The 25,083-nt window shown below is 46.2% G+C and overlaps 1 protein-coding gene across 1 annotated transcript in view; it reads left to right on the forward strand.

The window, feature by feature from the left end:
- The first annotated feature begins 355 nt into the window (after positions 1 to 355).
- Positions 356 to 25,083, forward strand: part of IRAK3 (interleukin 1 receptor associated kinase 3) — a 32,239-nt gene continuing 7,511 nt past the window's right edge. The window contains exons 1-7 of the mRNA XM_066589869.1: positions 356 to 512; positions 4,330 to 4,506; positions 5,906 to 6,057; positions 10,216 to 10,280; positions 13,732 to 13,846; positions 15,940 to 16,058; positions 16,639 to 16,837. Of these exons, the coding sequence (XP_066445966.1) occupies positions 395 to 512; positions 4,330 to 4,506; positions 5,906 to 6,057; positions 10,216 to 10,280; positions 13,732 to 13,846; positions 15,940 to 16,058; positions 16,639 to 16,837 (945 nt within the window). The 5' untranslated portion in view covers positions 356 to 394. The remainder of the gene's footprint in view (positions 513 to 4,329; positions 4,507 to 5,905; positions 6,058 to 10,215; positions 10,281 to 13,731; positions 13,847 to 15,939; positions 16,059 to 16,638; positions 16,838 to 25,083) is intronic.

Consider the following 25,083-nt stretch of genomic DNA (forward strand, 5'->3'; position numbering starts at 1 on the left):
CAAATATGCTACAGTACCGTCACATAATAAGATTAACGTGTGACCTTTCCTGGTGATAGGAAGCAAAGACAGGCGGCTAACTGCTTCCCTCTTGTGTTACTCTTCCTTTTCTGCAGTCCAGTATTTCCCTGTAGCGTCACCCCAGCGGTTATACAGAATACTTGGCACATTGTGAATACCCGGGCCGTAGAAGAACTGTTCCACAGATGATCACAACCAGCTGTCAGCGCTGCACGCACACAACTTGTGCAACTGGAGGATTTCCTTGCTTACTAAAAGCATAAGGGGTGTGGGTTGGGAAATTCCTGCCCGCTATGGATCTGGACTTCATGCAGAAAACACATATAACCAAAGTCAATCAGGTGTATGATTTGTTGGTCTGTGTACCTTTACAATGGCAGAGCGGTCACTCACTCTAAATACTTCTCTTTTTGAAGTTCCACCTATAATTATGGAACATTTCTGTGAACTCATGGACTGCAGTGATGGAGATTTAGGATGGAGAGGCTTAGGTAAGTCTGAAATATACTGTTCTTGGGTGTAGCTTTATTGAAGAAGAGAAAACACTTTATGCTGAAGCCTGCAATGTTTATGTCTGAGTAAGAGAATGTGATGTTGTTTCCTGTCTCTACCCATTAGTTGCTTTTCTGATATTTTCATCCTTAGTAGAAAGTAGGTGGGCATCCAATCGGGTGGTGCTCAGTAGTCTGCAATGTGTTTCTCAACATCTGTTTGCTCCATGCTGGGGGTGTACACTAGTATAGAACCGTAGTAAATAGTGAAAAATACACACATAATATGCCACCCCCATATGCCCATGTGAGCGAGCCCTTAAGCAGAGCCTGGGGCTGCACTATTGAGAGATTCTTATGATAGCATGTCCGTTTTTGATTTTCATCAGGTACAGTGCTGTCATGAATAACTTTAATTCACCAACACAAAATCATAAATACTATGCGACTGTGACTGGGCCTAGAGGGGGAGGGACGATCGCTCAGGCTGAATCTGGAGTAGATGGGGCTGCAGCGGTACTGCTCACAGACAGGCTCATACAGATGACAGTTGGCGGCACTTGCAGGTCTGAGACTGTCTAACTCACTCTGAGACTGTCTAACTCACTCAGCCCAAGGGCGAATCTTCCATCCATCCTATGCAGTAACAAGGATGAGAGACGGTGGTGTCATTGTAGCCAGCTGACGATGTGTGTCCCTTCCCTGGTGTCAGAAATAGGCCCATAGCTATGAACTGCATGTTTGCAGAAGGTACTGGTAGAATACCTGAAAGGGAAGAGACCACCAGGGTCATTAGGTCCAACCCCTTGCACAATGCAGACACTTAATACAACCTGCTGAAACACTCTGAATTTCGGCTAATAGCATTATTTACAACAAATAGTCATTGTGTCGAGACTACAACCCAGGAGCTCCAGTGCTCTAGGCAACGGCTCTCCCCAGTGAGCTATCCAGCCTGACTCCAGTATGGAGTCCATATGGCCTGGTGGCGGTAGCGGAGGTTATTTGGAGGATGATCGGGGTTGTTTGGGGGACAATGGGGGTTGTTTTGAGGATGATGGGGGTTGCTTGGAGGCACAGACTTATTTTTTTGCTTATTAGCTTTCGTTAGTGCTTGTCCATTTAATGTGTGGCCGAAGACAACTCTTCTTCTACCAATGTAGCCCAGAGACGCCAAAAAGTTGGATACCCCTGATCACATCAATGTTTGCACATTTAGGTTGTCCACTCTTAAAATTACCTTCCAGGCCTGGACAGAGAAGGATGACCACACCAAGACACTACACCTGCTTTGATGTACTAGCAGTACTGGCCAGTCAGACAAGCATGTAGCGTCTTAGGGAACCTTTACAAAGGACGACTGTCGAGAGCAGATGTGCCAACAAGCTGTAGCAGCGATGATTGCCCCTGTGCTTTTACACAGGAGTAACCATAGCTGAAATAATGGAGGCGGAGCGGGCTAGCAATCGTTCTGGCCCGGCCACCTCCATTCATAGTAAACAGACAGTTGTTCATAGATCAACAGCTACCTGTTAATATGGGCAGATTGTCATTTGATTTGTTTTCATGTCTGCACTAGCCAAACAAAAATTAATTATTGTTCGTGGGTTAAAGTGTGCCAGCATTTACACTGAACGATTATTGCTCAGATTCCCGCTATCCAGCAAGGATCTCAATGATAATCGTCCAGTGTAAAATGTCCACTGCTAAATTGTCATTTAAAATGTGCAGCGTTTTTCCCGCAGCGTGATCCGCGCCCCATAGGGATGCATTGGACTCCCTCAGGTAGTTAAATACCTGCGGATGTCATTTTCCCCTGAGGCGCGGATTGCGTGTGCGGGAAAACACCCGCAGCATGCTCCATTTTTAGTGCGGGTCTCCCGCGGGGACGGCTCCCGCAGGCTTCTATTGAAGCCTATGGAAGCCATCCGGATCCGCGGCACACGCGTACCTGAATTTCTGCTCTCCGGCGCGGTAGCGTGGGAGAGCAGAAGTAAAAAAATAAATTGAGTGCCCGGCATGTGCACGCGGCATGCTGCCGGTGTGCCGAGCACATCCACCGGGCCGAAGAAAGAAGATCCGGCTGTGACGGAGAGAAGATCTGCAGCGTCCGGACAGGTTAGTTTAATCTTCTTTTTAGCCTCATGTCCGCGGGAAAGGAGGGACCCGCTGCGGGATTCTACATGAAGAATCTGCGGCGGGCCTGATTTTTCCCGTGGACATGATTCCTAAGGCCTCCTGCACATGGGCAGAAATTCTACAGCGGGATTTCCCGCAGAATTTCTGCCCGTGCCTGCCTGCATAGGATTGCATTGCAAAACGCAATCCTATGCACACAACCGCCACTTGTCCACGTGAAAACACACACGGAAAACAAATTGCGGCCTGTTGAGGCCCGCACAGAAATGACAGTGGTGACGGGCCGGCTCTGCGCATGCGCCAGCTGGCCGGCAGCCGGCGCATAGCAGGAGACGGAAGACGCCGGGAGCGGTGTGCCGCAGGTCTCTGCAGCGGCACGGGTCCGCATCCCGCTGCAAGAATTCTCGCAGCTAGATCTGACCCGGCCGTCTGCAGGCAGCCTTAGACTACCAAGCATACAATATTGCAGGGTGTGCAATAAGCAGACAGAGAAGCGATATGGCCATCTTTGTTTGTCTAGGCCTGGAGGTGTCGCTTTAGTGTTGATGCCATTTTACCCCAAACTGGGAATTATATATTTTTACGTGAAGCTTAACTGATAATTACGTATTATTAAAGCTATACTTTTGATAATGGTTTAAAAAGAAAACAAAAACCTGCTAAAAGTGCAGCAAAACTTCAAGTGGGAACTTGGCCATACACACATATTTGCCATAACTCAAGCCGAAGAGGATGTGGATGTTGTTGTACATGGTGATTTGATGGTCTTCATGACAACACTACACCTGACAGATAAGAAGGAAACAATTGTCCCTTATGTTGTGGAATATTCCGACCTGTATGAAAGGTCCCTAAAGGTGGCCTTACACCTTAGATAACTATTGGCCAAACTCTTATTTAGCTGACAGCTAGTCCTTTCTACCATGTTCATACATGCTTAGTTGAGCATGCATATGTTCTCAAGGGCTAAAGGAGAAAAAAGGTGCCCTTACACATCCGACTTAAATTAATGAAAATGGATGATTTTAACCAATACAATAGCTTATCAGGTGACATTTAACACAAACATAAAATGACTTGCTTTGTTTCTTACCTCCATAAGGTCTCACTCACACTTGCATAGAGCACTGCAGTCTGTGTCTGTTGTTTGGCTTTGTCCTAGGAGCCAAACAATGGCAAAAGAAGGAGTGCCATATCTGGCACATGCTGGACCCAAATGATGCTGGACGGAACCCACTGACTATAATGTCCTGGACCTAATAGTGACGCATCCAGCTCTATTTGGTCTGAGATTTTCGTATAACTCATCAACGGAGGCCTAAGCCCAGTATTAATGAAATACAATCAGGGAAATGTCAACGGAATTAATTTGTATCTGCATTGAAAAACTAAGTGGAGAATAAAAACACATTCCTTTCTTATGGCCTCACTAATTTCCCACCGCATGGCAACAGGACATATAATAATGTGTTTCAGGATGTGGACAACTTTATTTAGCACAATGCACATTTCTAATATTCCTTCTCAAGTTCATATTAATTGATAGACCTGGAACGGTGGATTGTACCCTGTCCATCCACAAGACCTCCCCATGTACACCACCCAGCATGCACCTGTTCATACTAACTTACTGTGCTAGAAATACAGGCTAAAATCATTTTTTAAATGATTCTTCTAGCTGGGCGCCTCTCTTCAGATTGGATGGACTTCCGTAAAATTGAAAAGTGTGCTGAACAGGGTAGGAGCAGAACAAAGGAATTGCTATGGAGCTGGGCACACAAAAATAAGACTATTGGTGACTTGTTGGAAGTTCTTCAGGAAATGGGACATCAGAGAGCAATCGCCTTGTTCAAAGGTATATAATGATTCTTTGTTGCATTTCGCTAGAAAATATCTAATCTCCTATAGAAAGTAAGGCCGGTTTCCTTCCGGTTGCAGGTTATTCCGCAGATCCAGCTCAATATACTGAAAGAATAAGCACTGCATACAACTCATTGAAACCAGACACATTCTCTATTTATCATCTGTTTGTATCTTCTGATGGCAGATTATTTTTAGTCTATTTTATATACATAATTATGGGGACGGCCATCTTGCCTGAGGTATTGTTAACAGCATTCAGAGGTCTGAGTTACAGCAGCCACATGGATCGGGAGGGGGAAGAGGTGAGCTGTGGCCCTCACTTATTGCAAATGGTGGATCCTATGTTAACTATGTCATGGTGTTACCTTTCATTGTATTCCACCTGATGATGACAGCTGAATTCTATGACAGTGACATCGTAAATGTTAAAAATAACACCACAAATTCTTAAAAAAATATACTTAACATAAAAGCTTGACTTAAAAAATGGTCATTTTCTGCTGTTCCCTTCAAGCTAAAGAAATAAAATGGAACCTGATGGAATGGATTGAAACAATGCCTAAAAGTAATTATCTTTTTATCCTTTTGATACAATTACATGTTGGAAACATAATAGTGAATTGATTGAGGGAATGCGGCCTTGAATGGTAATATCCGTTGTATAAACTACGAAGGAGTAAGGCCATATATGTGTATATTTGGGGGTGTCAAGTATGAGATTTCTTATCCAAAAACTATTTACTTTCTTATGCTTCATTTACATGGAACGACTGTAGACTAAACCAGGGTTCCTCAACTCCAGTCCTCAGGGACCACCAACAGGTCATGTTTTCAGGATTTCCTCAGTGTTGCACATGTGATATAATTATTGTCAGTGCCTCAGACATTGCCACAGGTGTTCTTACCATAGGATATCCTGAAAACATGACCTGTTGGTGGTCCCTGAGGACTGGAGTTGGGGACCCCTGGACTAAACGACCAGACGAGCGCTGACGTCACCGGTAGTTGTTAGAGCGGTGCAGAGCAATTAGACCGCTCACTTCTCACTGACTTCTCGCTCAGCACTTCACAGTCTATGTATATTCAATGTGAAGAGCTCAGCGGGGAGCGTAGAGATGCAACGAGAAGTGAGCGAACCAGCGAGGATTTTTATGCTAGTTGAAAGTGAGCAACAAACGAAAAGTAAACAAATTGTAAACAATGGCTTTGCAATTAGACATAACGATTGTCACACTTTTTCGTTCGTTTGAGCAAATTTTACCCTGTAATTGGCCCTTGACATAGTACAGGAATGTCCTGCCACATCTGTTTCACTGGACTCTGCATTTGATGACCAACCACTGTACTCACTAATATGAAGAAACGATATTAATACTTCCATCTGTTCACAGAGGTAAACGTCTTGTCACATGTGAGTTTCAAAGAGATTACAGAGGCAACTCATAACTTCCACAAAGATTTCTTGATTGGAGAAGGACACTTTTTTGACATTTTCAAAGCAGAAATTAAGAAAGAATCGTATGCTGTAAAGCTGCTTAAACAGGTACAGTTCAGTCTGTGTGATCTGTGTAAATGGAGCTGAACTATGTGCCCTGATATCTCAATCTCAGGTTTCATTCACACGGTGCAACGATTTTCGGCTGGCCGTGTCATGGCCACAGTGCGGCCAAAAATTACGTGAACGAGAGGCAACCCTCATTTGAACGCCCATTCAGACAGCCGAGGCTGCGGCGCATATACGCCCCAGCCTTTGGATACCGTCGGTCAGGGAGGGGGAGTTTAGCTCAGTTACTCTCCTTCCCGACCCTCTCTGCCCCTTGCTGGCTTATGACAAGGGGCTAGGGCGGGAGCTTAGCAGAACTAGCCCTTAATCCAGCACATAGTTTACTTAGACCAGTGTATGAAATGCCCCTATATTTACATAATCTCCCATTAAGGCTTCTTTCCCGCGAGCGTATATCGGACAGCGTTTTCGCGGTCGGCCAATATACGCTACCATCTGTGGCGTTAAAGCTTGTGAAGGAGTGCACAAATCTAACGTTTGTGTGCCTGTTCACACGGCATGGCACATATACGCCGAGGCTGCCATGCTGTTGCCTCTTTCCCCTCCCTTCCCCTAGCTCCGCCCTCTCCCATTGCAAAGAGCAAACGGGGAGGACAGAAGAGGGAAGCAGTTTTGCAGCCACGCTGCTAAACTCCCTCCCACCTCCCTTCTCCAGCCGCTGTCATTGGCTCCCATAGGAGCCCATGCAGCGGCCAATGTATTCCAGCCCAAAAGATAGTTCCAGGACTATCTTTTGGGCCTGACGTAAAAGCGCCTGGCGCTATATTGGCCGATCGGGCTCTTTCACGTCACGTGAATACAGCCATGTGATCTAATGCATTGGAATCTAATGCATCAGATCACTGCGTATATCGGCTGACCATGAAAATGGGAGGCCGATATAGGCTCATGGGAAAGAAGCTTAATTCTGCTTTGACAAGGGCTGCTTTCACATCTTTGTTGGAGGTCCATTTTCCTGCTACGTTCGGGAATCCCCTGGCCGAACAGGTCCCTTTTATGACGGAACTGATCAGCGCCGAATGCACCCCACTGATTATAAGGGGGTCCATTCATTTTCTGCTCAGCTGCTCTGCATTTTATGAAAAGGCGCTGCATGCAGTCCTGGTATTTTGTGCCGGATCCAATGTAGATGTGAACCCGGCCTATCAAATGTTATTATTTATTTATGGTTGTTTTTTCAGCTTCCTCTACTATTATCTGGGGGAAGTTAAACCTAAATTGAGATTCACAGATTCCGCATGAGTTGTCTATTAGAGCAGTGTAGGGGGTTTCCCTTAATAAACATTTATGACATATGAAAGTGGGAAAGACACCCAAACATTTTCTGCTGACATTAGAGTCACAGTCACATAATACAATAATGGTGGAAATTCTGAGCTCATATCAACAATGATTTCCAGAAAGAAGGGGCTGCGGCCTCCCTAATAGAAATATCAGACACAACAAGGGCAAAGCTTCATTGATTAAATAGTTGTGTTTTTTAGAATGTGTCAGAAACCTCCAGTGACAGGAATCTGTGAGCCTGAGGGCCCTTTTACATGGAACAATTATGTTCCAGCCTATTTGTGAATCACGAGGATCTGAACGATAACATTCAGTGTAAATGCTGCTACTGACTACATGAGAAACGATAGTTCATTCACTTATCACTCGTCATTCACTTTATGCAGATATAAAACTCGAATGATGACAGTCGTTAATCTGCGAATGACTGCCTAGTTGTTTTTTCTTATTCTAAGAAGATGAAAAAACTAATTATTGGAATTAAATCTAATTAGAACTAAATGTATCCACAAATAATAATGTGTCCCTAATAAAAGCTTATACACAAAACAATAACACTGAGGAAGAGAGGGAATACAATATTTATATATATGTGTGTGCGTGTGTATATAACAATGTATATACCATTTATGTGAATTGATTATAATTAATTACAATAAGAACTATAATAAGGTAAACGTTTCTGTAAGGGTGCATTCCCACGAACGTATATCGGGTCGGTTTTCACGCCGAACTGATATACGTCGTCCTCATCTGCAGGGGGGGGGGAGGATGGAAGAGCCAGGAGCAGGAACTGAGCTCCCGCCCCCTCTCTGCCTCCTCTCCACCCTTCTGCACTATTTGCAATGGGGAGAGGCAGAACAGGGGCGGGGCTGATTCTCGGAATTTAGCCCCGCCTCTGTCCCGCCTCCTTTCATTGCAAATAGAGCAGAGGGGCGGAGAGGAGGCAGAGAGGGGGCAGGAGCTCAGTTCCTGCTCCTGGCTCTTCCATCCTCCTCCCCCCTGCACATGAGGACGACGTATATCGGCTGGCCGTGAAAACCAAGCCGATATACGTTCGTGTGAATGCACCCTAAGGCTTACGCCATTCTCACACACACTGCTTTTTACAGTGTTTAGCATGGACTACAATACCCAGAGAAGTTATCAAAATTGAGGTTATTTAGAAAAAAGACATCTTACGGGCGACATAATAACTACCCCGTTTCCCTGAAAATAAGACATACCCTGAAAATAAGACATAGCATGATTTTCCAGAATTTTTGAGGATGCAAAATGATTTTTCAGGCTTTTTGAAGATGCTTGAAATATAAGCCCTACTCCAAAATTAAACCCTGCTAACAGTTAATTTAAAAAAGTCCATTTGAATAGTGTCCCGGCAGCTATACATGTAAAAAAGTTAAACATTTTTGAACAAAAATTTATATAAGACACTGTCTTATTTCCGGGGAAACACGGTATGTATTAATATATCAGGGGACAATACAGAGATCTCTCCCATCATCTATATATACCCAGGACTGTGACTGTAACAAGCTGGCGTCCTCTACGTCTAGAGGAAAGAAGGTTTATACACCCACACAAAAGGGTTTTTTTTTCTGTAAGAACAGTGAGACTATGAAACTCTCTGCCTGAGGATGTGGTGATGGAGAACTCGATAAAAGAGTTCAAGAGGAGCCTGGACGCCTTTCTTGAGCGGTACAATATTCGATGTTGTAATCACTAATTACTTCAGAACGCTTGTTGACCCGGGGATTGCCAGACTTGGAGTCAGGAAGGAATTATTTCCCTTTAAATTAGAAAAATTGGCTTCATTGAGTTTTTTTTGCCATCCTCTGGATCAACATTGGGGGTTAGGAGTAATAGGCTGTACTGGATGGACAATATTTTTTTCAGCCTTAAATACTATTTTACTATAATATGAATATATAGATATACCGTATATTGTGTCACTTGAAGCTGTATGTTTTCTGCAGCTCTAATCTCTTAAAAAGTTTCTAAAGGCCCATTTACACCGAGCGATGAGCACTCAAAAATCGCTAAAAAGCGATTGCTGAGTGATCATCGTTGCGTCTAAACGTGCGACCATCGCGCACTTTTCGGGAAAGTCCTGAACGGCCATCGTCATTCAGTTTCTACAGGAATAAAGAATCAAACAACGATCAGCCTATGTAAACAGGCCATTGTTCACCTATGACCAACGACCTGTTTTCTGTGAATGGAGGCAGTCTGCTCCATCTCCACTCGCTAAGAGATCCTCGCTCCTGTGTAAAAGCACAGGAGCGATTATCGTTGGGACAACGCTCAGGCACTGAGCCGCCTGACATTTGTACTATATAAAAGGACCCTTGTAGTTTATAGCTGCCAGACAAAGTTTGCTTTGCAAACAAACTTTTCTCTGATCCAGTGATTGGACAATCATAGTGATCAGTATGTCATCTGCCCAGAAATGGAGCTGATTAGCTCAGTTATCACTGGGTAGGAAGAAAGTATGCAGAGGTCAGACAGTGAGAAGAGAGGAGGGGAGAGCAGCTGAAGGTGAGGAAGATCATAGCAGATGGCTGGTGATGATCAGCGTCAGCAGCCCATGTCTATGTATGTGCTAAATGCAGGGGGCATCTGCAGTTAGGACGTATATAGTCGTGTGGCTGTCACGAAGAGATTACTTCAATACAATTACAATGAAAGCTGTTAGTTCATAAGTGTTGTCAGGACTTTGTCAAGAACTGCACAATTGCCCAACTGTTTAGTTTCTCCCTGAATATTATTACTGTTTTCATATTAATAACAATATCAAAATATGAGTAATTTCAAAAACACATCTATAATGTTATTCTTTATCTGTTCCTGCAGAAGAATCAAGAAGTAGACCAGAAACCACTGGACCGCTTTATGTCAAAATGGAAAACTTTGCCTAGGCAAGTATTTTATAGTATAACTGTAACTTTATTGTTCTAGTCCATGATCGCCAGTGGAGTGAGTACAGTAATAGCAATATATTGAAAAACTGATATTTATCAATTCCCAAAATTATCAGGGTAGGTTTAATAAACAGCATCTTAACAATACTAAGAGTATATAGAGTATATTTCAACATCTTGCTATTTGGTATTTTGGAACCTTGCTTAAAGGGGTTGTCCCGAGGCAGCAAGTGGGTCTATACACTTCTGCATGGCCATAATAATGCACTTTGTAATGTACATTGTGCATTAATTATGAGCCATACAGAAGTTATAAAAAGTTTTATACTTACCTGCTCCGTTGCTGGCGTCCTCGTCTCCATGGTGCCGACTAATTTTCGCCCTCCGATGGCCAAATTAGCCGCGCTTGCGCAGTCCGGGTCTTCTTCCTTTCTGAATGGGGCTCCGTGTAGCTCCGCCCCATCACGTGCCGATTCCAGCCAATCAGGAGGCTGGAATCGGCAATGGACCGCACAGAAGCCCTGCGGTCCATGGAGACAGAGGATCCCGGCGGCCATCTTCAGCAGGTGAGTATGAAGACGCCGGACCGCCGGGATTCAGGTAAGCGCTGTGCGGGTTGTTTTTTTAACCCCTGCAGCGGGGTTGTCTCGCGCCGAACGGGGGGGGGGTTTAAAAAAAAAAAAAACCCGTTTCGGCGCGGGACAACCCCTTTAACCACCTGATTACATGGGAATTTTTTACAATTGCTTTCACAGACAAAATACAAATAAAGGCAATTTTCAAAATCAGTCACTGTGGAGTGAAGTATATTCTGCCTCGTATCTTTCAAATGAATGAAGCACTTCCTGTTGGCTGTAATTACAGTGAGGAAAGCTACTTAACAGACATAACTTATCTTCCACTATTCTTACAGAATTATTAATCTTCTCTCTCTTACTGAGCATCCATTTTCAGCATATTCCACAATCCCAAGCAACCTTAAAGACTCAGGTAGTCTATAGTGTACTTGACATGAAGACTGATGCTACTGAAATCATAAGGCTTTTAATAAACCTTTCACATGGAAAGAATATATTTTCCTGGCAATCTGCGTGTTTTAGCAATAAAAATTGAAAATTCAGCTTTGGCCAGGAGCAGAGATGCCCAGGAGACTCCCAAAGTCTTGTACAGTAGTGAATTGAGTGGATTTTCAGCTTTTACCCAGAATGCAACTTTATTTCTATTTCGAAATATTAATGACATATAAATTAGATAAGCATAAAATCTAAAGCAATTGGGGTGATAAGGTTGTACCCTCCTCTCCCCCCCCCCCCCCCCCCCCCCCCCCACACACACCCCAATTCCTAGAATTAGGCATTAACCAGTCTTCTGGGGTTGTCCCGCGCCGAAACGGGTTTTTGTTTTTTTTTAAACCCCCCCCCCCCCCGCTCGGCGTGAGACAACCCCGATGCAGGGGTTAAAAAAACCACCCGCACAGCGCTTACCTGAATCCCGGCGGTCCGGCGTCTTCATACTCACCTGCTGAAGATGGCCGCCGGGATCCTCTGTCTTCATGGACCGCAGGGCTTCTGTGCGGTCCATTGCCGATTCCAGCCTCCTGATTGGCTGGAATCGGCACGTGACGGGGCGGAGCTACACGGAGCTACACGGAGCCCCATTCAGAAAAGAAGAAGACCCGGACTGCGCAAGCGCGGCTAATTTGGCCATCGGAGGGCGAAAATTAGTCGGCACCATGGAGACGAGGACGCCGGCAACGGAGCAGGTAAGTATAAAACTTTTTATAACTTCTGTATGGCTCATAATTAATGCACAATGTACATTACAAAGTGCATTATTATGGCCATACAGAAGTGTATAGACCCACTTGCTGCCTCGGGACAACATCCCATGTGTAGTCATTCTTCATCATAGCGAATGTCACACATTGACCTCAAAGATAAAAAATCATGACATGACCTATGAAAATAAATGGCCATCACTAAAGCGATGACCACTGATATAATTTGATGGATGGCATTATCAGCTCCATAGAACTGATTACTATTTGTCAACAACAGATCTTTTATTTTTTAATTAACAAAGAAAGGTGATTCCAAAAAGTATTAATTCAGCTTCATTAGCATAGAAATTGTGTCAGGTAACATGATTTTAATGGGACTGAATGTCTTCATTTATACACGTACCGTATATGGTTATCTTTAAAGAATATAATTCAGAATGCAAGAGCTCTAGCAATCAGCTGATGGCTGCATGTCCTACTCCTGCCACCCTCAGCAAACAGCTGACTCTACCAATCCATGCCGCAGCCAGGCAGGCATATCCCCTTCAGCATATACTGCATGGAAAGTGTAGTATTGCATGACGACCATTCAGATGAATGACTATCCATGTCCTACATGGACGGCTTAAGTCCTCCAGAAAGGGAGTCGCTGTCATAGAGCAGCTCTCCATTCTGGTTAATAGGGTGGGAGTTCCTAATTAGGAATATGAACAATGGTTGTCTTCATGAGACAACCCCTTTAAGGTACTGCATAAACTTTAATATGGCAGGGGCTAGTATGATTTTGCAGCTGATCCCCATCCACACTACTATTGTTGGGGCTCTAGATATATGGCAAGCTTTGTACTGGTGCTGCACATAGATAATGAACTTTGTTCTGCTGCGATGTCGGACCTCTCTCCTGCATAGTGTACTATACATATACAGAAGAGAACTCCGACATTGCAGCTTTCTTCTGTAAGTTACAGCATACAGTGGAGAGATCTGATATTGCAGCTGTCCTCTGCATACGGTAATACACATATACAGAAGAGAACTCTGATGTTGGATCTCTCCTCTACATACTGTAATATACATATACTAAAGAGAACTCTGACATCGCAGCTCTCCTCTGTAAATTACAGTATGCAGAGGAGAGATCCGAAATCGCAGCTCTCTTCCACATACTGGCTGTGATTGGTTCATCGAGTGCTGGCTCTGATTGGCTGAGCTGCGTCACTTGAGAGCTAATCACAGCCAGCCCTTCCTGGAGGCGGGGATTTTGAATCTCCAATCCAGGAAGGACTGGCAGAGGACTAAAGAAAAGTGCCGGAGCTGAAGAGGAGATGACAGCGCCTCTTAGGTGATGTATTTTTTTTTTTCAGCTAGGGCTTATTTTTGGGATAGGGATTATATTTCAAGTCCCCCCCCCTCCCCAAAATCCTCGCACCTGGTGCTACAAAGTCAAACGACTTTGTAGCACCACGTGCAGCTTTGTAGCGACACAAAATACCAAAATCGCCACAAAAAAATGCAGCGATATCGCACGGGCCACCACGTCGCCTGTGTGGAAGTGGCTAAGACTAAACTTAGTCTGAAGTTTATTTCAACATAACGCCTATGAATTAATTCATTTTTAACCCATTGACTGAAATGTTATTCTGAACAAGGTGTTTCTTTCGTTATTAGATTTCAGCACATGAATATCCTAAAATTGGTTGGATGTGTCACAATGGGAGGGTTAACATGCTTGGTCTACCCAAGCATGATCAATGGATCTCTCTTTCGGAAACTACATTGTGCTGTGAGTGGTATTTTTTAAATATATTTTATTAAGTTTCAAAATTGCAGAAGAACATGGGCGTCCGCCTCCGGATTCTACCCCACATACCTGCCATAAGCATGCAATGTGAAAGCGGGTTTTCATGCCCACGAGCAGAAATCAATTCAGATTTTCCGCTCGCGGGGGGAAAAATTGCAGCATGCTCTATTTTGAGCCGGATTTCGTGTGGACGGCTTTCATTGAAGTCAATGGAAGCTGTCCAACCCGATGCCCTTCCGCAATCATCAGCGCAGAGAACAAGAATTCAGACAGGTACGCAGGGGTCACTGGCTGGGCACAGGATCAGATCCCACTTGCAGAATCTGACCCGTCTGTGTTCATTCGGCCTAACCCCTTAACAACTTCCCACTGTCTCTTGATGGTGGATGGTGTAGGTCTTCAGGATGTAGTAACGTCTTTTGGCATCGCTGCAGTAGTGGGGGGGTTGATGGCTCACTGAGCATGTTTGTTCTATCTATGATCTGTTACTGATTGCTGTGGTTCTTAAAGTAGCCTCCAGCTCTGCATCCGGGATTGGAGGAAGATCCAATCCTAGCTGTTAACCCACTGATTGCCATAGTCCGTGACAGATAGTCTGTGACTGCAGAATGATCAAAAGGCACATGCCCTTCAATCAAAACCGATGTTCCGAGTTTAAAAAATAGCTGCATGTCCTATTTTCATATGAGTCTCACACAAGAATAGGACACGTGGTGTATAGTGTGGGCACATCACACAGCACACGGATGGTTTTTTGTATGCTGTACGATGCAAGTGGCGGATACAGTAGAAAAGAGTGTTAAGCTTTTAAACTAACCTTGTAAATTATTCATTAAAGTTTTGTATGGTAGTTCCAAAATAGTGTTTTTTTTTCTTTATCACTAAGGTCAATGGAAAATGAACTGAGACAATGATGCAAACTGAATATGATGTCAATTAGTTTTTCAATTAGTTTGGAGTGAAAAGTCAGCACAGCCAGAGGTATATGTCAGTTGTCTTTATCCTCTGCCTATGAAAATGAGCCTGAGGGAATGCTGATAGAAAGCTTGTCTAATAGCTACTGCTGGTTCAAAGGGCTCGTCCGGTGGCACAGATTTTTTTCCTACAGGCTGTACAGGTATAAAACAATAAACACAGCTCTACTAACTTGTTCCTTGACCCCATCGCTCCGGTCCTCAGCCAATCTGGTCCCGTCACTCCTCTGCATACTTCTTTATAGCATGGTGCGGTTAGGCTCATAGGTGTAACGCTTTTTTGACCGAATATCAATATGTATAAAAGGCCCTTAAGAATAACATTTTGACAGTATATATTATGACTAAGTAGTGAAATAATAAACTGAGCTGTACTTAGCCCTCCACCGCCACCGTGATCCAGCACTGCAGCCCTACTGTGTTCCTGACATTTGTTGTGACAGTGGCCATCACCAGAAGCCAAGTGACCACTGTAGCCAATCAGAGGCTGCAGCATCATCGCTCGTTCTCCTGGCATTGGTGCTCACATCCTGATCGCCATGATGCAAGGAGTTCGGGAAGATGACACTGCAGCCTTTGATTAGCTGCTGCAGTCACCTGACTTCCGGCGATGTCACCTATCCCAACAAATGCCAGGACAAAAGCAGGGCTGCAGCGCTTGATCCTGACAATGGCAGAGGGATACATACAGCTCAGTTTATTATTTTACTACATGCAGCTCTATTAAATATCTACAAACATCTGAAGGGCTGTCACAGTGCAGAGGGATCAGCCCTATTCTCATTTGCACAAGGAAAGACTACAAGCAATGGGATGAAACTGAAAGGGAAGAGACACAGATTAGATATTAGACAGTGAGGGTGATCAATGAGTGGAACAGGTTACCACGGGAGGTGGTGAGTTCTCCTTCAATGGAAGTGTTCAAACAAAGGCTGGACAAATATCTATCTGGGATGATTTAGTGATCCAGCACTGAGCAGGCGGTTGGACCAGATGACCCTGGAGGTCCCTTCCAACTCTACCATTCTATGGGTCTATGAAATAGATGTCTGGTAACCAGAAACCACTTTAACAGTTTTACTTGTTTTTTCTGTTTGATAGGACAGCACTCTTCCACTACCTTGGCAAATACGTAACAATATTCTGCTTGGTGTAGCACATGCCATTTACTATCTACACACATTGAACCCTTCTCCAGTCATTTGTGGGAACATAACCAGGTAATCCGAAATATATGCGTCCATTAAACATCACATGATATTGCATCACATCTCTCTGAATATGGATCTGGCACAGTGTTGTTGCAGAGATGTGTTCCCTCTTCAGTAGGCCAAAATATCACCACCAAGTCAATAATGTGCTTTCCTCAACTGATGTATGCTTATAGTATTATTTAAGAAAGGTAAAGGGAATTCCAAGAGAAGCGCAGCTTCACTGAATATAACTAAATGCAATTTTTCCTATTGAAATATATTAACTGGCTCTGAATGTATGATTCATCAGATTATTGCTGAAAAAAGCTGCAAAAGACTCAGATACAATTACCTTATCACAAATCTTATCACTTGATTTGCGCAGCACTCTTGTGTTCATCCTTATGTGGCACAAGGCTCCCTGTAGCCCCAGCCTTATAAAGACATATTGCAGTCGCCAGTTTTTGTTCACTTGTCATGTCATGCTTTAAGTAGGCTTAGCTTCATTTGTTTTCTAAGTCTTTACATTAATGTGGACTGGAACTTATAACTGAAATGAATAGATCCTATATATTATAGTTACTGGTTCATATTTCCTATTCTCCAGCCAAAATATATTGCTCGATCAGCATTTTCAACCAAAGCTCTCAGACTTCGCCATGGTCCATTTGAGATCTTACCTGATAAATCACATTTACACCATAAAGATGGATCATGCCACACTACGGTTCCTGGGATACTTGCCAGAGGAGTACATTAGGAGGGGAGAACTGTCACTGAAAACTGATGTGTACAGCTATGGAGTTGTGAGTGTGTAAAAACCAACATTTATTTAATGATACATTTTATCACTGAGGTTTACTATGCAAATCGACTTTGTGCTTAAAGGGGTTTTTCTGCCCTCTTTTTTTACTAATAACCTACCCTCTGGACCGTCGTCCATCAGCTGATCATCTGGCCTGCTGTCAGTGCAGCAGTTCAGACGTTGTCATTAGCCTTCACCACAGGAAGTGCGTTCGCCAGCTTCACTCCCATTGAAATCAATGCGAGAGTCTTGCTGCTATGACACTTCCTACTCGTGTCCTGGTCAGTACCGGATGTGACATCATGACCAGTAGAGAAGCAGGAACAGCCATAGCAGCGCTGCTCTCCCTTCGATTTCAATGGGAGTGAAGCTGGTGCTGGCACTTCACTTCCTTCCCTGTACACTGAGGACAACATCCAGCCCTTTGCACTCGACAATCAGCTGATTGACAGGGGTCCCGAGCGGCAGACCCCTATCCATCAACTACTAATGACCTATCCAGAGGATAGGTAATCAGTAAAAAAGAGGGCAGACAGTCCCTTCAACTGAGGTTTCTACCTTTATTAAAAAGTATAGTATATGTCACTTTTAGGTTATGCTCACATCTGCCACTCGAAATACCACAGTATGCTGCACTATTTTTTGGTGGAAAATGCCGGAAGTCCAACGGACCTCGTTATAATAAATGGGGTCCATTGGGTGCTGTTCTGGTTTGGCATATCATTTGTGACACTTCTCTTTTTTTTCTGTTGTTCGGCTCCTATGGCAGATTCAAACATCAGAAAACATAGGAAGTCCATGTGAAAAATTTCATGTGCTAATGTTAAAATGCAAAAACTATTGTGTCTAACAAGGGACCTAGAAGAAAATATAACTGAGCTATTTGGTGCTAATAGTATTATTTTGGATTTTTGCATTAGATGCAAGGTATCTGGTTGGTCTGAATCAGAAATGTGATTTGGAATATTATTGTTATATTATTAGGGCATTTATTCATTGTACCTTGCTTGCTCTCTTCATTATTTGTAGAATATCTCCACAGCAGGTTTTTAATGTTTATATGTCTTTTATGTAAGGTCAAATGCTATATAATGAGTATTTACTCTATAATATAAATGGGCCATATGTAGGTATATAATGAGCATCTATGATTTAGTACATGTTTATTTGGAATCCTGTAGAGTGCCGCTTGTTTCTTTCGCTGTCTTATTTGTGCAAGTAAGGTCTGCACCAAACTGTGCAACTTTTTAATGCTACTTTTGCATTGGTAAATCCCCCACGGTGTTTATGGTTTTTAAGTTTGTATATTAGCACCAGATTACTCAAACACGTGAAATGTTGGCACAGATTGGAATTTTTTTTTTGTCCCTAGGAAAACCCAGTAAAAAAGAAATGCTGATTGCCAAAACACTAATTTTTTTTTTTTTTAAAGGAATTTTATTAAGCCAGAAATTAACAAGCGTATAAACACGTAAACACGGATAGCAGTCACCGCAGGTGTCAGATTCAGCAGATAGTACATATCATGAGAAACAGGGTAGAAATAACCTTTGCCTGCGTACATATACATATTTCTTCTTGGCATGCCATACCTGGCTAGTACTTTTATTTCTTTGGCCCCCCCCCCCCCTTTAAACTCTTAACTTTATCAGTTATTGCTAAACAGTAGTTTAACCTTGAATAAATCAGCTGTGATCAATCAGGAAGAAGAAGAAAAAAAAACAAAAAAAAAAACCCCAAAAACTTAAACTTAGCCCCCCCCCCCAACCCCTTGGCGCGACTCTCTTAAGAGCAACTGTGGGAATAGAGGAGAAAAAAATTAGTTTTCTGAGCATAGGGTTTTATCGTAGAAAGCAGATTTAGCAGATGTCTCTCTTTTTTTATCCTTCTCTCTCCCTCACTCCCCCCCCTACCGCCTGGCTTGGCTCTCCCGACGCGGTCGCGGGGCAACTCACCCAGCTATCCCAAATCTTGTCGAATTTTTCAGGGCACCCCCTGGCCATGTATGTCAATTTGTATATTGGGATTTCAGCATTAACGACCCGGATCCATGCGCTCCTAGTCGGCCTCCCAGGGTGTTTCCAATTAAGTAGGATCACTTTTTTTGCATAGAAGAGTAACAACTTGTATAATGTACGTGTTGCTGCCGCCACCGGCAGGTCTCCCACAAGCCCAAAGAGGCACGTTCCAGGATGCATGATCCTCGGTGCCCCTAGATGTGTTTCCATGAAGACAAGCACGTCTCTCCAGTATTCCTGTAGGACCGCGCACTCCCAGAACACATGCATGACCGTCCCATCCGCCACCAAACATCGTGGGCACGTTGCAGTAGGGAGCAGGCCCATGGTGCACAACCTGGAGGGGGTATAATATATGCGGTGCAGAAATTTAACTTGGATGAGCTTGTCTCTAGCGCTAACCAGGAGGGGACCAGAGCCACCCAGTATATCCTCGTCCTCCCCTGAGGTCAGGTCAGGAATATCTCCCTCCCATCTCTGTACGGCCCTTTCGCCTAGCGGGGCCAAGCACCGCACCGTGTGGGCATAAAAACTCGACAGCGGTTTGACAAGATTGCACATCTGCGCCAGGCTCTCCAGCCGTGTCATGGATAGTGGGATAGACAAACCTCCAAACTGAGCCCCGGCTACATCTCGCAATTGATAGTACCTAAAGTAGGAGTTTTCAGGCAGGCCGTGGGCAACCCGTAGCTGCATAAAGGTGCAAAACTTGCCCTCGCTGACTATGTCAGAGAGGACATTGACGCCCCGGCGTCTCCAAAAGGCGGACTCCGGGAAGCGCTGGAAGTGTGGCAGTTTGGGGTTATTCCAGAGGGGAGTGTGTGGGGATCGCGCAGTCTCCTCTGTAGTGGACAGTCTCGTGACCCGTTGCCAGGTCTCCAGTGTCACCAGCATGGGAGTAGGCAGAGGGGCGACCGAGGATGAGGGGCCGCTCAATAGCAGTCCCTGTAGGTTCTGAGCAGGGTCCACCATTCTACGTTCCAGGCCCCCCGCCGGGTTGTAATTTGACGAGCATATCCACCATCCCGCGTATACCAGTTGGCTGGCCAGGTAGTAGTAATAGAAGTGCGGTAGGGCCAGTCCCCCTCCACTCGATGGGAGGCACAGAGTCTCCAATTTAATCCTGGGTGCAGTGCCCCTCCACAGTATGCGCAGTACGATCCCACGGAGCTTAGTGAAGAATTTTTTAGGGACTAACATAGGAGAATTATGCAGTATATACAGGAATTTTGGTAGCAATTTCATTTTTAGCAGGTTTATTCTGCCCACCAGCGTGAGTGGGAGAGAGGCCCAGCGTGTCGCTGCCTCCCCGGCCCATGCCAAGAGGGGGACCAGGTTGGAGTTGTAAAAGGCGGACAGTTCTGCTGAGACCTTTACTCCCAGGTAGGTGGTCTGGGTTGTCCAGCTCAGCGGGGCGGGCAGAGGGAGCTCGGCGGCCGCAGGGTCCACCGCCAGTAAGTGAGTCTTGTCCCAGTTGACCTTAACGCCAGAGTGTGCGCCGAATGCGTCGAATATAATCAGGGCTGCGTCTAGAGACGCCTCCGGGTCTTGGAGGAAGAGTAGGGTGTCATCTGCATAGAGCGCTATGCGCTCTTCGTAGTTGTTCAGTTTAAATCCCTTCACTGTTGGTGACGTTCGGATTTGGATCGCAAGAGGCTCTATGGCGAGGGCAAACAAGGCAGGGGACAGAGGGCAACCCTGTCTTGTGCCTCTGCTCAGGGAGAATTGGGCAGAGACATGTGTATTAGTTTTAATGTTGGCCACCGGGGAGTCGTACAAGATCTCGATCCATTTAATAAAAGTTGGCCCGAATCCAAACCGCCGCATCACCGCCCATAGGTACTTCCACTCTACTGAGTCGAAGGCCTTTGCCTGATCTATGAATACCAGGGTGCGCCTCCCGCAGTTAGTGTGCTTGTACGACAAGTGGTTAAAGAGCCTCCTCAGGTTCATGTCCGTACTTTTGCCAGGCATGAAGCCGGACTGGTCCGCGTGTATGATCTCTTTTAGTACAGAGTTTATACGCGTCGCCAGTATTTTTGCGAGTATTTTTACGTCGTTGTTGAGAAGGGAAATGGGACGGTAAAAGCCGCAGTCCGTGGGATCCTTTCCGGTTTTAGGGATCATTATTATGAGAGCTTTACGCATTGTGTCCGGTAGCGCCCCTTCTCGCAAAATAGAAATATATAGTGTGAGTAGTCGCGGGGCCAGGATTTCCACATTTTTTTTATACCACTCCCCGGGGAGCCCATCCACGCCCGGTGATTTCCTATTGGGGAGTGCCTTAATAGCCTCAGTTATTTCTTCTATACTTAGATCCCCATCCAGGTGGGCCGCGCTGTCTCCACTCAGTGTGGGGAAGGGAATGCCATCCAGGTACGCCAGGAGCTGCGCTTCAGTATAGCTCAGTCTGGAGGTGTACAAATCTCCATAGAATTGGGCAAACGTTTGATTAATTAGTTTGGGATCATTTAATAGAGTACCCGTGCCGTCCCGCACCGCCGTAATTGGTGGCAGTGTCTGATCCTCTCTAGCCAAGTAGGCCAGTAAGTGGCCGTTCTTGTCTCCCTGATCAAAAATCCGGTGGCGGGAATACAGGAGTTTCTTCTTGGTGTATTCGATAAGCAGTAGTTTGTATTCCCGTCGCAGGGCACCCAGAATTGTAGTAGTTTTCGAGGAGGGGTCTGCTATGTGCCTTGCCTCTGCTAAATCAAGGCGCCTTTCCAGGTCCAAGCGGCGGGCTCCCAGGGATCTTCTATGCTCGGCAATAGCCAAGGTAAAGGATCCCCTGGTGAAGGCTTTAAATGCGTCCCATACCACCAGCTCCGAGGCCGTCCCCTCATTGACTTCCCAGTACATTTCAGCCTCTTGTTCTACATACTCATGCACTTCTCTCTGTTCCAGCCACAGCGGACTCAGTCTCCACACAGGGCGACTACCCCCAACTCCAAGGTCAAGAACTAATTGGAGCGGAGAGTGATCTGAAATGCCTCTGGGTAGATAGGATATATCCCGAACCATAGGGAGGCAGTCCGGGGAGCCAAAACAGAGATCTATGCGCGAGAAGGCATTGTAGGTCGGAGTGTGGCATGAGTAGGCTCTGTCATGTGGATGTCGCGTGCGCCATATTTCCTGCATTGAGTAGGAGTCGGCCCACCCAGGCAGCCGAGCCTGTGTGGAGGCGGCTGGGGTGAGACGGTCCCGCACCGGGTCCAAAATCAGGTTGAAGTCTCCCATGATTACTATCGGGGCCGCCTCAAGGAGGACCACTCGTGCCATCACCTCGTGAAGTATTTCAATGTTAGCAGGTGGTGGCAGGTAAACATTTACTATCGTGAGGAGACGGCCATGGAAGGTTCCCTGTAGGATCAGGTAGCGCCCCCCAGGATCTATGTGTATTTGGCGGAAGGCAAACTGGGCCGATTTGGCCACCAGTATACTGACTCCTCGAGCGTAGTTGGAGTAAGTCGCGTGAGATACGCTGAGCCAATTGTTGCTCGTTTAAGCGCCAGCGTCTTTGTGCCCCTGAGGTGTGTTTCTTGAAGTAGTATCATGTGGGGGGAGTGGGTTTTAAGGAAGTCAAAAACCAATGCTCTTTTAACTTTAGAATTTAGTCCCCTGACATTCCAGGAGACCAGTTTTAAGTATGTGCTAGCCATTTTCAAGGGGGTAGCCATTGTTCCCATGAGTTCTTATAAAGCGTCCGAAAGAGAGTCGCGCCAAAAACAACAACAAATAGAAAATTACAAAGCAGTTCACATTTACCAGCCTCAAACCAATCCCTCCCCTCCCTCCCTACCCATCCCCCCGAACTTCGGACAGGTTTCGATCCCATAACTCACAACTTTGTAGGGGGCGTGAGACCTAGCCCCAATCGAGAATCACCAACAGACTATAACAGAAAAATGTAGAACAGTAATAGCAGTTACGAGCATGAAAATAAAGTCCCCCTGTGAAGAAACAGAGACAGGGTTATGTGATTGTGGGCCGCGTCAGTGTGGGCTATAGGTACCCGGCACGGGCCGCGGGCGCTGCGTAGGCCCTCAGTCCAGTCGGGCCCCCACAGTCCAAATAAAGAGAGAGAAAAAAAGGGGCAACTTTAACGCAGCCCACATCGTTTTGCATTTTCATCATCTTCAGCTGCCGGCCATCTTATCTAGAGTGGAGGGAGGGGGGGGGTGGGAACGGGAAATGAGAGGGAGGAAGGGGGGGGGGAGAGAGAAAAAAAAAAAAGGGGGGGGGGGGGAGTGGGAGAAAGGTGGGTGCCACCCTCCACCATTATGCCGCAATAATTCTGAGAAAGCTACGAACGGCCAGCCGCATCAAATGCGCATTTGTGAAAGTCTCACGGTGTAGGTTAATTTTGTTCGAGCCAGTTTAGGACATCCTCTGGGTTTTCAAAGAAGTGGGAACGGTTATCCTTGATCACCTTTAGTCTGGCGGGGTATAACATGGCGTAGATAAGTTGTTTTGAGCGCAGCATTTTCTTTGCCTCTACAAATTTTTGGCGCTTTTGCTGCACCTCTAAGGAGAAGTCCGGAAAGATACGGATTGTTTGTCCGTCAACTCTTATCGGGTCTCTCTCGCGGTTGAGTGCTAGAATTTTGTCTCTGTCCCTATAGTTAAGCAGTTTTGCAATGAAGGTGCGTGGAGGGCCTCCGGGCGGCGGGGCTCTTGATGGAATGCGATGTGCTCTCTCGACGCAGAATAGGGGTGACAGAGAGTTGGGGCCGTACTCCTGTTTGAGGAGCGATTCCAGGAAATCACAGGGATCTCTGCCCTCAGCGCCCTCCGGTAGTCCTATGAATCTCAGATTGCATCTGCGCAGGCGGTTCTCCATATCATCCATTTTTCTCCCCTGCGCCGTGATGTTAGAGTTGAGGGTGCGCACTTGATCTGAGAGTGGTGTAACAGAGTCCTCTAAGTTGGAGACTCGCGTCTCAACTTCTGTTGTACGCTCTCTCAGCGTTTGGACGTCCGCTCGCAGCAGACCAAAGTCCGACTGTAGTGCGTCGATTTTTTCTGTGAGGGCAGAGCGCGATTCTGTAATCGCTTTCAGCACATCGGCGATAGTTGGGCCAGATGCGGGAGGTGAAGCTGGTGCTGTTGCCTCAGGGGGCGCACTTTGCGGGCTGGGTGGTGCGTTAGGTCGGGAGTCCGTTGAGGTGCTGGGCCGTGAATATTGCTGCAGCTTGCTAGTTATTTTGGCTTGCTTGGTGGGCGCCATCTTGTCAAAGGATAGTAGTAGGGGATGTCCACCGGTCCGAACTTATAAATGTCACAGGGGGGGATTCATGCGCAGTTTAAACTTTAATGCATAGCTGTTGGGGTGCAAACATAGTGTAGTAGCATTTATGCACCTTTAGCGCGACACTTGCAGGCGGCAGCTCCGGGCTTGGTTTCTGAGTGCGCATGAAGCAGTCGGCCGCAGTCTCTGGGTACCACGTGTGTTAAAAGGCGAGATACGCAGAAAGAGGGGGCCGCCAACCGCCTCCGCACCTCTCTGTTCAGGAGTAGAGTGCTCCCCTGAGGGAAAGTGGCTCCGTGCACGGTGCTCCTCACTGTGTGCGTGGGTCTCCGCTGTGTTTCCCCTTCACTTCTTTCCCCCACGCCGCCCCCAATCTTTCTCCTCTTGCACCCCTTCTCTTCCCTCGTCTAGGTGGTGTCCGACTGGGGGGGAGGGGTAGAGGGGGCCCCTTAATATGTCTGCCTGTGCAAAGTGCTTACTGCACGGCAGGGAGCTCGCTCCAGGGGGTTTCAGTGCCCTCGGCGTGGTGCTACTGTCCAATAGGGGTGGGGGAGCGCAGGGGGGGGGGCCGCAGGGTCCGGTGGCCGCAGTCACGGCGTCACTCACCCAATCTGCTGTTTTGTGGGCCTGCCGTTCTCTTTCCTGCTCCTTCTGCCCGCTCCCCGGCTCTCCTCAGGTCCCAGCAGCTGCCCCCTCCCCTCCGCTGCTCCTCAGGGAGGGTTTGCCGTTGTCTTCCGCGGCCGGCCCTCACTTCCGGTCGGCCGCGTCTGTAAATTTAGGCCGGGGATGCGGCCGGAACTGCAGGCCTCAAAATCAAAAGTTCAGCTAGAGACCCGCGGAGGGTCTCCTTCTGCAGGTCTCGGTCTGGAGGTGCCCAGGGTAATGATTTCGCCGCGGTGGAAGCCTCCAGGCGCGGCAAAAACTCTCCGGTATGCTCCTGCTGCCAGGAGCCCCGGTCTGTGCGTGCGCTCCCGTTGCCGG

This window comes from Eleutherodactylus coqui, chromosome 2 (genome assembly GCF_035609145.1).
Source record: "Eleutherodactylus coqui strain aEleCoq1 chromosome 2, aEleCoq1.hap1, whole genome shotgun sequence".
NCBI classification, from domain to species: domain Eukaryota; kingdom Metazoa; phylum Chordata; class Amphibia; order Anura; family Eleutherodactylidae; genus Eleutherodactylus; species Eleutherodactylus coqui.